This window comes from Lolium rigidum, chromosome 3 (assembly GCF_022539505.1).
Source record: "Lolium rigidum isolate FL_2022 chromosome 3, APGP_CSIRO_Lrig_0.1, whole genome shotgun sequence".
NCBI classification, from domain to species: domain Eukaryota; kingdom Viridiplantae; phylum Streptophyta; class Magnoliopsida; order Poales; family Poaceae; genus Lolium; species Lolium rigidum.
In genome coordinates this window covers 362663717-362678070 of record NC_061510.1, presented here as the reverse complement: position 1 = coordinate 362678070, position 14354 = coordinate 362663717, and the positions used below count along the sequence as shown (strand labels likewise).

The 14354-nt window shown below is 51.1% G+C and overlaps 1 protein-coding gene, 1 long non-coding RNA gene and 1 pseudogene across 3 annotated transcripts; 2 read left to right on the top strand and 1 right to left on the bottom strand.

Annotated features, from left to right (window-relative positions):
- Positions 1–4663: 4663 nt before the first annotated feature.
- On the top strand, positions 4664–6820 carry LOC124700437. Of its 2 annotated transcripts, XR_007001736.1 has the most exons (5): positions 4664–4755; positions 5290–5459; positions 5541–5662; positions 6016–6103; positions 6522–6820. It is a non-coding gene; the product is annotated as an uncharacterized LOC124700437 (long non-coding RNA). The 2 variants fall into 2 exon arrangements; XR_007001735.1 differs by lacking the exon at positions 4664–4755 and having other exon boundaries at positions 4802–5459.
- A 798-nt stretch (positions 6821–7618) lies between these two features.
- Positions 7619–8406, top strand: LOC124697325 (annotated as a pseudogene).
- A 3290-nt stretch (positions 8407–11696) lies between these two features.
- On the bottom strand, positions 11697–13130 carry LOC124697324 (lecithin-cholesterol acyltransferase-like 1). The gene is made up of 2 exons (XM_047229932.1): positions 12724–13130; positions 11697–12615 (listed from the first exon to the last, which is right to left on the bottom strand). The coding sequence occupies exons 1-2, from the start codon at positions 13128–13130 to the stop codon at positions 11697–11699; spliced, it is 1326 nt and encodes a 441-aa protein (XP_047085888.1).
- Between the last annotated feature and the right edge of the window lie 1224 nt (positions 13131–14354).

Here is a 14354-nt window from a genome sequence, read left to right as displayed (position 1 = left end):
GCTGCTGCAAGAACTATCTCTGCGGATTTGTCCTGGCCTCCTCCTCTGACTTCTCAAGAAAGACATCATCTTCCATTCGGATTGGGGGCAGAAATTTAGGAATGGTATTTGATCGGTGGTTGGGACACGGTTCATACCTTGAGCTCCGATGTGTCATGCTCGACACCATACCGCTAGGGTTTAGCTGAAGCACGGACAACGAGAGGGTCGAGCGGGAGAAGGAGATGTGCGTTAGCGAACGACGAGGGTGTGTTGGCTGACGAGGTCCAGTACGACGAGGATACCGTACCATCTTACAGTTGCATGTATTGAAGTACATTGTTCTCTTGGCCCATCTTCCTGTATAATATTGCCTGGCAAAAGAAAAACAAATGCCTTAGCAGCTGGAACTTGGATGGCAGGAGTATCAAATAATCACAAAAACACAACAGATAAAAACTATAGGAGCATCAAGGAAAATGAAAAGGTGCCACCGGACCTTTTCCAGCCATAGCTCAGATGCTTCTATCACTTCAAGCACTTTTCTGGATCATACAAATCCAAGTTTGCAAAAGTGATCCCAACCTTTCCCTCAATGAAAAACTGAACTAAATATAAGAGTCAATTTCTCTATCATTTTTCTCTCCAGAACTGGACTCCATATGAAATGCTTCAATGGCAGATTTCGCAATCAATACTGCATATGACGTGTGATAGTGAGGGTCATTACAACTCCGATCCTCGATCAACCACTACAAAAATTTGCATAAATTAGCCAGTTAAGTTTCCATGATAGTAGAAAGAAGTTGATTATCAAACATAATTACCACCTTTGAAAGATCTTTTTGTACTGATGATTGCCAAATGAAGAAGGTTACACAATAACAAAATTTGTACGATATGGCATGGACGACATCGATCATATGAAGAACATGTGCAAAAAACACTAGCAAACATATGCATACAAGCACTAGTTTGAGGCCCCATTATACTCAACTCATGATAGAAAATTCAACTACATGATGAGTAGCACTTAATCATTATTGCATAAAAGTCAGTATGTACTCAAATTATCCCGCATAGAAGACATAAGGTTAATAAGCAGTGATATCAAGGTTCATGCTAAGTTGAATTCAAACAAGAATGAGCAAACAACGACATGATGAGCCGCGTCGCCATGCTCGTTCCCAGTTTCCCACCTAAGGAGGAGATGAGAAGGAGGGGCACCAGTGCGGCGTCCTTGGAGGTGTTGTGGTCCCAGCCGGTGCGCGCCGTGGTCCGTTCACCGGGGCGGCGAGCCACACCGCCGGGAGTTGGGTAGCTACAATCGAGAGTTTGGGTTAGGGGTACAGATGAATGTTCCATGTCGTGGATCTGGTGGAGGAAGAGGATCTGGTGTTGGGCGGAAGTCAGCAGCTCGAGGCCTCGCCGAAGTCGGCCAGAATCGGCCAGCGACGATGGCGGCGCTAGGAGGGGATTGGGCCGGGGCGATGGTAGGGGAGACGACGTGAGGAGAAATACGAGAGGAATTGGGCTGCTGCGTGCGTTTTGTGTTCCACTGCAGCCAGATAGACGGTATCATGCGGGAGTCATCCTTGCAATATTATTAGCGAGAGACGAAAAGACTTCTGTACACCAGCTGCGTTGGGTTGGTGTTCCATAATTTCCTATCCCGCGCTCGGTCCAAGATTAGTAATCAATTGGCTGCAGCGACCCTTCGAATTGGGACACCATTCATTGGCATGCATGCATGATCGTATTAGCTACTAGGTGAGTTGTACTTAATAGTACTAGTAGTCATCAGTTGATGTACTGCCTAATGAACATGTCGCATGTACTAGGAGTAGTTGAGTGAGATGCACCCATCATTGATCGCGATTCGGCTGCCTAGACTCGAGAGTGCGATGAGTATTTTTGACTCAAAGTTGTCGACATCAATGTTGTTCATCAGCCCTTCCACGGTAATTTTCGGCTCATGTTCAAGGTCGCCATAGAACCAAAGTCGGACGTCGCAGATTCAGATACGCCTAGGACTGAGTCGGGCCTTGCCCAAGCACATTGGTCGCGGGAGTGAATTCACGGCGTCAACCGCCAACAACAATGTACATCTCGGGCTAGCACTTCCTCACTCCCGAGAATTCTTTGATTTTGGCCGTTGGATCGATCACTTCAAAGTTGACGATTTCACATGTATTGGATTTTACTCCTTGCACCACCCTTATATAAGCATATTAAGATCCCATGAAATAGGGTGAAGGTATCTGCTCTTCCTCGCGCGATTTTAGATGAAACCCTTTTTCGTGGGCCCCACAACGTCACAACTCCTAGTTTTTCTATCGAAAGTTGTGATTCCATGTGACTTTTCTCTTTGTTTGTTACAATAAGACATGGGAACATGAAACCCCCAAAACATGCTAAGTTCTTCCAAGAGTTGGGTCAATGACCTCGAAGTGGGGGTTTTGTACTATATGCCCAACATCTTCTTACTATTAGTCTTGTTTTGTAAATCAAGTGCCACTTTGGTGTTCTGTATTGGGTTTTACTCCTTACATGGCCCTTTATACACATATCAGAACACCGTGAAAGAGGGTGAAGATTCCCGTCCGTTCCTCGCTAAATTTAAGACGAAACACAGTTTCATGGTCCAGGGAATGCCTACCCCTATCTTTCTGTTGAAAGTTGTGATTCCATTGGCTTTTTTCCTTTCTTTGTGTTGGAATAGTTCGTATGAACAATAAAACCCTAAAACATGCCAAGTTCTTCCAAGAGTTAGGTCAATGGCCTCGAAGTGGGTTTTTTTGTACTATATGTCTAACATCTCCCTACGTGTTAGTCTTGTTTTGTAAATCAAGTGACAAGTCAAGGTTATGTATTGGATGTTACTCCTTACACGACCCTAATATACACATATTAAGACCCCATGAAAGAGGGTGAAGGTTTTTGCGATTCTAGATGAAACCTTGTTTCATGGGCCCCACAACATGTACCCCTAGCTTTCTAGTCGTAAGTTGTCATTCCACGTGACTTTTCTCCTTGTTTGTGTTAGAATAGGCCATAGGAACATGAAAGCCCCAAAACATGACTAGTTCTTAGAAGAGCTCGATTGGCGACCTCGAAGTGGGGGTTTTTGCGCTAGAAGTCTGAAATGCTACTACGTGATAGTGTTGTTTGTAAATCAAGTGTTAGTTTAGCTAGAGTTATGCCGTGGCTTTTACTCCTTTGCATAGGCCTAATGTACCCAAATTAAGGCCCCATGCTGGAGGGGGAGAGTTTTCAACCCTACCTCGTGCGATTCAGGAGGAACTGTGTTTCATGGGCCCCGCGACATCAACCCCTAGAGTACCATCAAAAGTGTTGATTTAATTGCTTATTAGTCTTATTTACTGTCAGAAATAATGCATCAAGTCTACTACTGTTTTACTCTGTACCAATTATATTTTTTTCTGCTTTGGGTCGCTTCTAAATAATAACTATTTTTGAAGAACTAATTTTGAAACCACATAACCGTGAAGGACTGAAGGTGTTCTTTCAACATGCCTAATTGGGTGCATGCCCGTGTGGCCATATTGCAAAACCGAATTAAACGTGTTGTGGTGGGCATCATGTTCAAGTGCTTACGTGAATCTAGGTAGATTAATTTGTCTTTTTAAAACATACATTGTTTTTTAACATGTACGAGCATACATGCAACCACACTAGCGTGTTTTTAAAACAAAGTTTTGTTCTGGTTTGAAGATTAATTTGTTGGTCCAAACTAAACGTGATGCCATGCATGTAGTCGAACTGACAAGATGGCATGGCCTATTTTCGGACTTGATTTGCAGCTCCACGAGGCTAGCTAGGATGGATTGATCACCACTCAAAGGAGAGAAAAAAAAAAGAGAAGAAGCTCAGGATGTACTATCAAGGTGGTAGCTAGCATTTGTGAGACTTGATTAGAGTAGTATGGATGGAGATGTCTGAAGCATCTAGCATTTGTGCAGCATCAAGGTCAGCAAGCATTTGACGGGCCAGACTATGGTTGTCCAGCGCCAAACTAGCTGCAGACGGTGGTAGTTTACCGAAATTTGATTTGGACTCAAATTCTTGGTTTCAGGCCGACTGGGAATATTTTGCCCAATCTAAAATTTGAGCGAGACTAGATTTGGGCTAAACGACCTCACGACCTCTTCATTTCCCCTTTCCGGCCGCCTCCGTCACCTGCAGATCCCCGCTGCCTCCGGCGAGCCCTCGCGCCACCGACCACCGCCCCAGTACCATCTCCTCCTCCTCTCTCGCCGAACGTCGCCTAGCATCTCCGAATCGCTGCGCCCCACCAGAAACCCTATCCGCATTGTCCCTTGCGGCGCTGCCCGCCGGCATGTCTCCCCCGGCGCCGCCTCGTCGCCCACACCACGGGCCCTTACTCCCCTTCTCCTCTTGGCGTGGGAGCTGCTCTACCGCATCAGCTCGAGCGCTCCATCTCTCCCCTGCAGCTACTCAACCCGCCACCGCCCCTGTCTTCCCCCACCGCATTTCCTCCCCTTCTGCTCCTCACCAACAAGAACCCCGGCGGCCCTCTCCTCCACCGGCAGGAAAGGGGGAGGGGAGATGAAGAGAAAAATTGCCCTCCTTTTCTGCCCGATTCTACCGGCGCGCGACTGGTTGCTTCCGCCGGCGCCACGGCATGAAGGGCTGCAGCTCTACTTCGAGCAGGAAGGAGTGCTCACCCGGGTGCTGCAGCGTTCGTGCCTGGGTCGTGGTCGTCCGAGGCCGTTCGGGGCTTGCAGTTTCCAGGTACGTAGTCCTTTCCGGCTGTACCAAACTACTTGATGCTGTTCCGATCTGTACAAGATGATTAGTGATTAGCTGCAATTCTAGATGCTAACCCTGTGTTGCTGCTGCATCCTAAGAACCATTGGTTCCTATACACGTTCAGATGGGTTCCACGCCCAGCTGTGCGCAAGAGCAAGAATAGGACCAACAACTGATACTATGAATTTCTGTAGGCAGACCAATAGGAAGGGGAAGAATAGTTTTTTTTTTTTGTTTCTTAGGATGCTAGTGCTTTTCATGTTTGATTGTTTTGGTTGCACATGTATACTGCAACCCCTAGTATCAAAATCAAATCTATCTGTACCGACATAATTTGCATGTATTTTTTCCAGTCAGATTGGTCCTATTATGCTGATGTTCACCAATACTCCTCCAGATTAAATAAATTTCACTCTGCTATAAATCTTGAATAGTTCATTGTGCCATTTTATTCTTTTTCTGATGCTGGTGTGAGTTATTTTGTTGCTGCTAAGCCTGGTTCTGTTTCTCCTGCAGGTGTTCATCTTTGGCTAGGGATTTACCTCTCTGGTCGCATGGTTGCTACTTCCCTGCCGCTAGGGTCTACCTGTCTGCGGATGCGGCTTTGCGCTGGATGCCGCACCAGTGAAAGAGCAAGACCTTGTCTCGCACGGTGCCACCGGGAAGGTTGCCTCCCGGACCACAAGGTACTCTGCTCTGTGCTCTGCTCGTGACCGACAATTGGCAGTTACATATATTGTTGTGCTGATGCAAAATGCAATATGCAGGGAGCTCATCAAGCTCGGGTTCCGAGTCCGTGCTGCCGTGTGGAGCAACGAGAGGGCTTCTTTGTGTGTGGAGCGGCTGGAGCTGGGCGAACAAGCAGCACCGCTGGTCCAAGGCAGGGAGGGTAGTTTTATCTATCTTCGTACTGTCTTTGAACTTAACATAGATTGTATTTGGCACCAAGTTTGGTGTTGAGAAAATTAACACTGAAAGGTGTTAATCCATATTCTGTGATAACACAGTACAACTAGTAGGAATGGCAACCAATTCAGTCAAAGTAATCAGAAGCAAGCAATCTGATTTGATTTGTGGTCATTCTTTTAATTCCACCATGTGGTTTATAAATGATTTTGAGTTGCAATGGTGTGCTTCAGATTAGTATATAGAAATCATGGAATTTTTTGGTGTTAGCTAGCTGACCTTATATTCACTTGATTAGGTAACTTATCTTACCCTGTTGCCTTGAATGTGAACAAGGTGGCATGCTGTTTCTGAATGATGGAGATCAGCACCTGCAGCCAGAAGAGGCCGACCTGTGTGCCAAGAGGAGTGTGCTGAAGCTTAGGTGAGTTCCCGATTCCTCCCTTGAACCAGAATGAGCAAGAGACATGTGCTTGTGGGCTTGGTTTGGTTGGCTGTACATTGTTGCTTAACTTTTGGCCGACTTTCAAAATGTTGCTAGCTTTTACCAGTTGTCCTGGATTTTAGTTGGAAGAAAGAAGTTTGGTGGCAAACGAGGTCCTGGATGTTTTAACTTAGGGTTGAAAATGCTGACTTGATGTAGTACCTTGAATGCTAGACATTGTGTATTATGAGATAGACGAGAGACTTGTACCATTGAAAATGCTACTTGTAGGTGTAGGCCAAAATGCACGCCCCCTGTTTTGATTGATTGATTATTGAATGTGTTGATTCAATGGATGAAAAGCAAGCAGTTGTGGGTTAAGTCGAAATATTATCTGAACTTTGTGTTACCTGCGCAGGTGTGGTTGCGCTTTCCGGCCTCGTGTGGCTCCGTGGCTGACTGGACATGCGATTCTAGTCTGCAGGCTCCGCCGTAAAGATGTTTTTGTAGTAATAATCATGATGTTTGGAGTCTCCACATATTCTTTATGTAATCGTAAGCTTGCATTTGTTTCTAGTTGAAGGTGGTGTGGTGTTGTTGAATGGTATGCATATTAGTAAACTGTCTGTAGAGCTATCCCTTCATAGATCGCTGTGTGATGTAAATGTTGGGAAAAGTAGCACCTTTTCTTCTGTCAAAAAATAAGTGTTCTTGATATGCCTAGATTCGCATTATGTGTATTTTTATACAGTAGAACGCGTCTACTCTGGAGGGAATGAGTAGTAGATTAAGTTGCTGCCAAAATTTCGAAGCTTAATTATTATGCCTTGGGTATATTTTTGTTTTGTCGAAGACAATTTGGAAAATCTCCCATCCTTTTTGGTCGGCTTTGCAGTGGGTTCCAAAAGATAATCATTGGAAGCAGCTAATTAATTGCGCGCGCGCGCGCGTGCTGGTTGAGCATAGAATAATAAGTATAGGAACGGATCAATAGAGTCCAATGAGCTTTGGATTTGATTTTGTTGGATATAAGTGGAGTACAAAGTGAGCTTGTGTGTTTATTTGGAAAGAGTAAAGGAAATTAAAGAAGCCTATGCAGTATGTATCGATCGCTCCCCGGTGGTGTTGGATTCAGGGGAAGAAAAGATGATGAAGCCAAGTCGATCCGCGTGAAAAAGGAGAAAATAAGAGCTCCGCGGTCTCAATTCTTGAAGAGGCTCCCTTGAAAAACACTACGTAGAGATGGAAAAAGAGGCGACAGTCTCCAAAGATAATCATTGGAAGCAGCTAATTAATTGCGCGCGCGGCGAGTGAATCGCGAGCCCCTCAAATGAACCAACGGGGCAGCCCGTCAAATTAATCCTGCGCGCGTTTAAATGGGGACGGGGTATTTACTACTACTACTCACGGCTGCGCGGAAAAGAGCAGAGCCCGTGGACTACCGCAACGCTTCGAGACTGCCCCACCACGACGTCCCGCAGCTGCCCCACCCCGTGCGGCACCGACGTCAATTACATGAACCACCCATACGCGTGTGCCGCGGTCTGCACCGCCTACCCGTACAACTCGGTCAACACCACGGACGCGGTCTGCACGCTCGCTGCCAACACCACGGACGGCGAGAACCCTCTGTCGGAGGTCTCCTTCCGCGCGGTAGGCTCCTGCATGCGCTCCTGGCGTCGCTCCCCGCAGGCGTCGCGGGGCTCTCCAGGCTCCCGCTCCTCAAGAACCCCAGGATCAACAACGGCGCGTACTACTTCCGCATCACCGGCATCGCCGTGAACCAACAGCAGGTGCCCACGCCGCCCGGCGCCTTCGACCTCGACGGTGGGAGCGGCACTGGCGGCGCCATCTTCAGCACCGTCACGCCCTACACCGCGCTGCGCCCGGACATCTACCGCCCGCTCCACGACGCGTTCGACGCGGCCACCAGCGGCATCGCGCGCGCGCCGCCGGTCGCGCCGTTCGACATGTGCTACCAGGCCTCCGCCCTCACCATGACCAGGCTCGGCTACGGCGTGGCGAACATCGACCTGATGCTGGACGGCGGCCAGACCTGGACGCTGCCGGGTGGCAGCTCGCTGGTGCAGGTGAACGACCAGACCGTCTGCTTCGCGTTCGTCCAGATGGTGCCGTCGATGCCGGCGGCGGCCGACTCACCGGCGGTCATCCTCGGCGGGTTTCAGATGGAGAACCACCTGCTCATCTTCGATCTGGAGAAGGAGACTTTCGCGTTCAGTGGGCTCCTCTTCGGAATCCGCACTACATGCAGCAACTTCAACTTCACCATGGGGAGTTCTTAGAACTTAGAGCATCTCCAACAGGCGCGCTATATAGGCCGCGCGGCATAAAAACGTCCGATATAGCGCGCGCGGGACAGAATCAGGCGCTCCAGCAGGCGCGGTAAACGGCGCGGTGCTTGTAAAATTTTTAGGGCGCGCGGCGTTTTGCACAATCCGGAGCGGCATATCCGGCGCGTCGGCTGCCGCGCGCGGCATCGCTCGATCCAACCGCGAAAAATCCCCCGCGGCCGAAACTTCCTCCCCGCGTCGCTGCCCCGAGCCCAATCCGTCGTCTCCGCGCGCCGCCGGCGATCCCGACGATGGACGACCCCTCCGGCAACCCGCCGACCCCTCCCTACTCGCGTCACACCCTCGCCGCCGCCGCCACTTCCGCCGCGCCGGCGCAAACCCTAGCGGCGGCGCCGACGCCGGGAACCCAACGGCCGCGCGCGCGGGCGGCTGTTCGTCCCGCCGCGCGGGCACTACACGCGGCGCTGCCGCGGCGCGGATGGCCGCGCAGGGCACCGGCACGCGCGGCCCGCGCCGAGGAGGGAAGGCGCCGGTCAGCGAAACGGCCTCACGTCGGCCCCGCCGCCGTCGCGCCACCGAAGAAAGCGAAGGCGCCCGTCCCCCGCCGACGGCCTCCTCCTCCGGCGCCGAACCGGGCGCCTTCTCCTCCTCCTCCTCCGCCGACCCAGCCGACGCCTCCGTCCGGCAACCGCGCGAGCGCACATATGGTGGATGGTGAAATGCCCGAGAGGTAAAAAACACTTCTTTTTGTCGAATTGTGGTTTAGATGCATACCTAGCCGATGGTAATGAATTTCATTGCAATGTAGAGTGGATGATGCGGCATTCATGGAGACAATGAATGTTGGATCCTCGTTCTTGCATGACGATGAAGCCGCCTATGGGGAGGAGGAATATGAGGATGTAGATGAGGAAGGAGAAGGGTTGATTGAACCTCGCCCTCCCGGCCGGGCCGCCAACTACACCATAGCGGAGGACAAGTTGCTTTGCAAGACGTGGTTGACAATTGGAATGGATCCAACAACCGGTACCGATCAAACAAGAGAAACATATTGGATGAGGATGACGGAGTACTTCAATACAAACACAAGTGGGATCGAGCGAACCATGCGCTCACTTCGGTCCCGTTGGTCCGGTATCAACACCGATTGCCAAAAATGGGCGGGCGTGCAAGCCAACATCGATGTTCTCAATCCGAGTGGCACTAATGAGAATGATAGGGTAAGTGACTCTACTATGTTCACCATATGGCTCATATGAGAAGAATACGGTTGTACTTCATATGGCTCATCTATTTTCTTTTGCGCATATGTGTAGAACTCCATGGCTCAAGGATTGTTTAGGGATGTGGGAAAGAAGAACAAGAAAGGCAACAAGATTCTTGGCAAGCCATTCACCTTGCATCATTGCTATGAAGTGCTAGGGAATGAAGAGAAGTGGAAGACGCGCGGCAAGTTGGATGCGGCAACTATGGCGGCCAATGCTACCGGTGATGCAACAATCATCGATGATGATTCAAGTGATGAAGGGAAGAAGAGAAGCTCCACTCCTCACTCCATCAACAATGGGCGGAGGAATGTGCCCGTAGGAAGACCGGCAAGGAAATGAAGGGAAGGAAGGCCGGAGATGATGACATTGCCATGGCTATGGAGAGGATTGCAAATGCAAGGTTGCAAGCAAATGAAGATAGAAAGATGCAACGAAACTTGGAGAAAGAGGCTATGGATGCTATTGAAGCTAGGAGAGCCGCTTTGGAGGAGAGGATTGCCGCCAACGAGGAGAGGAAGTTGGCTTTGGAGGAGAAGAGGCAAGCCACGAGGAGCATGCACGCCTAGCGGAGGAGGAGAGGAAGCTTTTCTTGATGGATACTTCCCATATGGATGAGAGGCAAAAGGAGTACGTCAACCTTCTTCGCGATGAAGTGTTGGCCAAAAAGAGATTGTTGCTAGCCAACATGAACACTTCCACCACCGGCATGTTTGGAGGAGGCATGTTTGGAGGAGGCATGGGAGGCATGGGCGGCATGGGAAGCATGCCCATGCCCACCATGGGAGGCATGGGCGGCATGGGAAGCATGCCCATGCCCTCCATGGGAGGCATGGCCGGCATGGGAAGCATGCCCATGCCCTCCATGGGAGGTATGGCCGGCATGGGAGGCTATGGAGGCATGGCCGGCATGGGAGGATCAAGCTATGGAGGAGTGTTTGGAGGGACCATGGGAGGCTCCGTGAGTGGTGTGTACGGGAGTATGGGAGCACCACCGGGAGGCTTCGTGTCTTCCATGAATGCTACTATTCCTCCTTCAACCCAAGATGACGAGGACGAAGAAGAAGGTGTTGACTTGGAAAATGCGGAAGTGTGATATGCATTTGTGATATGCATTGTTTCACTTTGTCCATTTGAACCATATGTCGTGTGTCATTGTTGAACTACGTCATTTTGTGTGTCCTTGTTGAACTATGTGATGTTGTTGCACTTTGTGTCATTTATTTCATGAATTGTGTCATTTCTTTCATGAATTGTGAATGCAAAATAGACTAGAAATCTGTTTTCCGCGCCCGCGCGCGTCGTATTTTGCAGCGCCCGGCGGAGGACCATTTTTCCTGCGCGCGCACGCGCTGTATTTCGCCGCGCCCGGCGGAGGAAAAAACGGCACAGCGCGCCATATCTGTTTACCGCGCGCGGATTCTTGGTTTTAGCGCGCCGCGATATAGCGCGCCTGTTGGAGATGCTCTTAGTACAAGAGTGCTACGGCGCGACGCGAGGGTACAGAAACATGCATGAGATGCATCACCTTGTCCTTTTGGTAGTATTCGATGTAGGAGTACCGTTTTAACGAGAATAAATTTTCAACTTCTGAATGAAATTGAGTTTTTCATGGATATATACATCACGGAAAGGTACTCTATAAATAAACTTGGGAGTGCCTAACTATCACCTAGCTGAAAATGCAATTCGGCATAAGTCAGATTTTGCCCATACTAGTAGTACTCGATCATTTTCTTCGTTTGTCATTCGCGTTTTACATTCGCTTCCATCATCATTCTCCACATTGTCAAAAATCAAAATAAACCGGTTTTCTACCCTATTTTTTCAATCGCGATGTTCTCTTAACAAACAACTCGACTACGAATCTAAAGACGAAATATAAAGCGTCGAATGCATAGCGCCTTTAGGTGACTCTTTTGTTGTAGTGAATGATAACTAGCAAATAATTAATGGCACAAATCAAATTAGTGCAAATTTCCAAATCTAATCGATAAAAGGTGTTTCACTCCGTAGCTAAGTGGACTGATGACTCGTGGTCGTGGCATTTAGATTGATGGAATCAACTATCCGGAGGATCTGGTCGAGCGCGCTCTTGTCCTTGAGGATGCCCGAGTGCGACACCTTGGGCAGCTCCACCACCTCTATGACCTGCGCCGGCGAGTCGGACCAGGCCTTGATCGGCCCCACGAGGCTGGCCAGGTTCACCGTCCCGTCACCGTCGCCGTACACCACCTTGACGGGGCCCGCATCGAACCCCTCCTCCCCGAACACGAGGCTTTCCACCGTGTCGACGCCGGTGCCCACCAGGCAGGTGACCGGCACGCCAGGCTCCGGTAGGACCTCCCCGAGCGGCCGCGTCCGCGCCCGGTACGGCTCCACCCCCTCGGCGAACCCGATGTCCTGCAGGAACTGCGTGACGTTCTTGGCGGAGTAGGTCCGGTTGTGGCGCTCCGAGACGACGAGCGTGGTGTTGCCGAACACCTTGGGCGTGGGCAGTAGCCAGAGGTTGCTCTCGGAGCTGCGCTGCTCCGCGCGGATGAGGGACGCGTCCACGAAGGGCACGCCGAGGGTGTTCCCGGAGGCGAAGGTGAGCATCACCTGCACCGACCCGCCCCACGGCGCCGAGAGCGTCACGAGGCGCTTCACGTGAGCGTCCCGCCAGGGCGCCGGCGCGCGCGCCAGCAGCTGCAGCGCGTACAGCCCGCCGAGGCTGTGCGCGACCAGGATTGCCGGCCTGCCGCCGTTCGCCGCGCACGCGGACTCCACCAGCAGCCGGAGGCGGTCCAGGTACGCGCTTCCCACCTGCGACGGGTGCCCCGGCGCGGCGAGGCCGTAGCGGAAGTCGTACGGCGCGCCGAAGAGGCTCTGCCCCTCCTCGTACCCCGCCGTCTCCAGCGTGCTCGCCAGGCTGTCCATGTACCCCGTCAGGAGCCTGCACATCGATTTGCCTTACTGTCTGTCACGCCATTGTCATTGCAACACCTGCATATTATCATGAACAGATAGAAAGAACTTGGTGAATTGGTAGACAAGTGCGTACTTGAGGGTTGAGTCGAGGTAGCGGAGGGTGGAGGTGGAGCCGAATTCGGAGACTCTGGTCTCGACGCCGGGCGCGTTGCGGTAGTCGTCGGCGTCGCGATCGTAGTAGAGCATCATCCGCTCGGCGAAGCAGCGGGTGAGGGGCGCGAGCAGGACGGACGGCTCGAACCACAGGCGGAACCACCCGCCGCGCCCGCGCACCGGCGGCCACACCCGGCACGTCAGGCTCGACGGCCTGTAGTCATCAGTGAGCCGCGCCTCCAGCTGGTTGCCGCCGGAGCCCGGGATGAGTATCACCGGGTGCAGCAGCTGCCCGCCGACCGCCGACGAGGCGCAGCACGAGCTCAGCGCCAGCATGACAATGAACGCGGACAGCAGCACGACCGCACGTAGCGGATTTCTCACCATGAGTGCTTCCATATGCATGATTAACTCTTGATTTTCTTGTTTGTCTCTTGTTTGTTTTGGGATTTGGTGGTCGCTCGTTCGCTCTTTGTGTGGTGATCCTCGTGTTGAACTTTCCGGACAAGTGATGCTGTCTGGATCAACTGGAGCCGCTCAAAACGGCATACAGGCACGCAGCTCGTACGGTGGAAGTGGTAGTTACGTCGTCCTTCCAGCAGTGGTTACTCTCACTCTCAGCTGCGCTGTGATTCGCGTCTAACTAACCATGCTTAAGTACGTCCCCGGTAACGTAGCGTTCTCAAGTAACCTGCCTGTGATTAAGGGGGACGGCGACCAGGCATCCACAGCATATGCTGCTACCTATCAGTACGCGCCGTGCCGCCGTGCTGTCGCCGGCCGGGCTCTGCTCTTTTCTCGCCGGCACGATCCTGTCCTGCTTGCATTATTGAGCGGACGTTGCTACGCCGCTACGCCACGGCCAATCCGTGGCTTGCGGCTCGCCGCGATGGAAATGGAATCAAGTTAATCAATGCAGAATCGGTCACATCTCTCCCCAGAACTTTAGCAATGGCAAGTTACAATGGGCGAGAGGTGAGTCATGTTGAACGTAGATGGGCTGCAGTACAGTAAGGCAGCCCATGTAGTCTACAATTTCTGAAATCTCAAGACCCATCACGTTGGCAGCTTGGATAGCCTTGGTGACAAAGTTTAGTCCCACATTGCTAGTTGAAAGAGAGTTGGAGTGGTATATAAGGGCTAAAGTTCTAGTCCTTCTATCGAGGGTGCTCCTCGGCAATGCCCTCCGATAGGGGTTTAGGGTTGATGGAATTCTGCAAGCTGACACGAGTGAGGTTCACAGACAAGCGGGGAGAGCGATTTACCCAGGTTCGGGGCCCTCGATGAGGTAAAACCCTTACGTCCTGCCTGTCTGTTCTTGATTATGATGATAATGGGTTACAATGGGGTGCCGAATAGTTCGGCTGTGATCTCGTCGAGATGGCTAAGTACTAGGGTAACCTAGCTCTAAGCTTCTGTTGGCTAATATCGCTAAGATTGGTTGTGTCCCTCGGCAGCCCCTCTCATGGCCTTTATATAGGAGGCCAGGTCTCAAGAGGTCTAATCGAGTACGACTAGGTTTACAGTAGATCTATCTCTAAACTTTCCTTGTTCGGCTCCTTTCGTGTCTTGTACTTCAAGGAATCTTCCGTTGCACCGTCATAGTGGCCC

Bases quoted from the DNA above. Each gene is read 5' to 3' on its own strand.
- LOC124697324 (XM_047229932.1), bottom strand. From the start codon at position 13,130: ATGGTGAGAAATCCGCTACGTGCGGTCGTGCTGCTGTCCGCGTTCATT. The intron at 12,616-12,723 runs GTACGCACTTGT...ATCGATGTGCAG, and splicing joins TACCTCGACTCAACCCTCAA to GCTCCTGACGGGGTACATGG.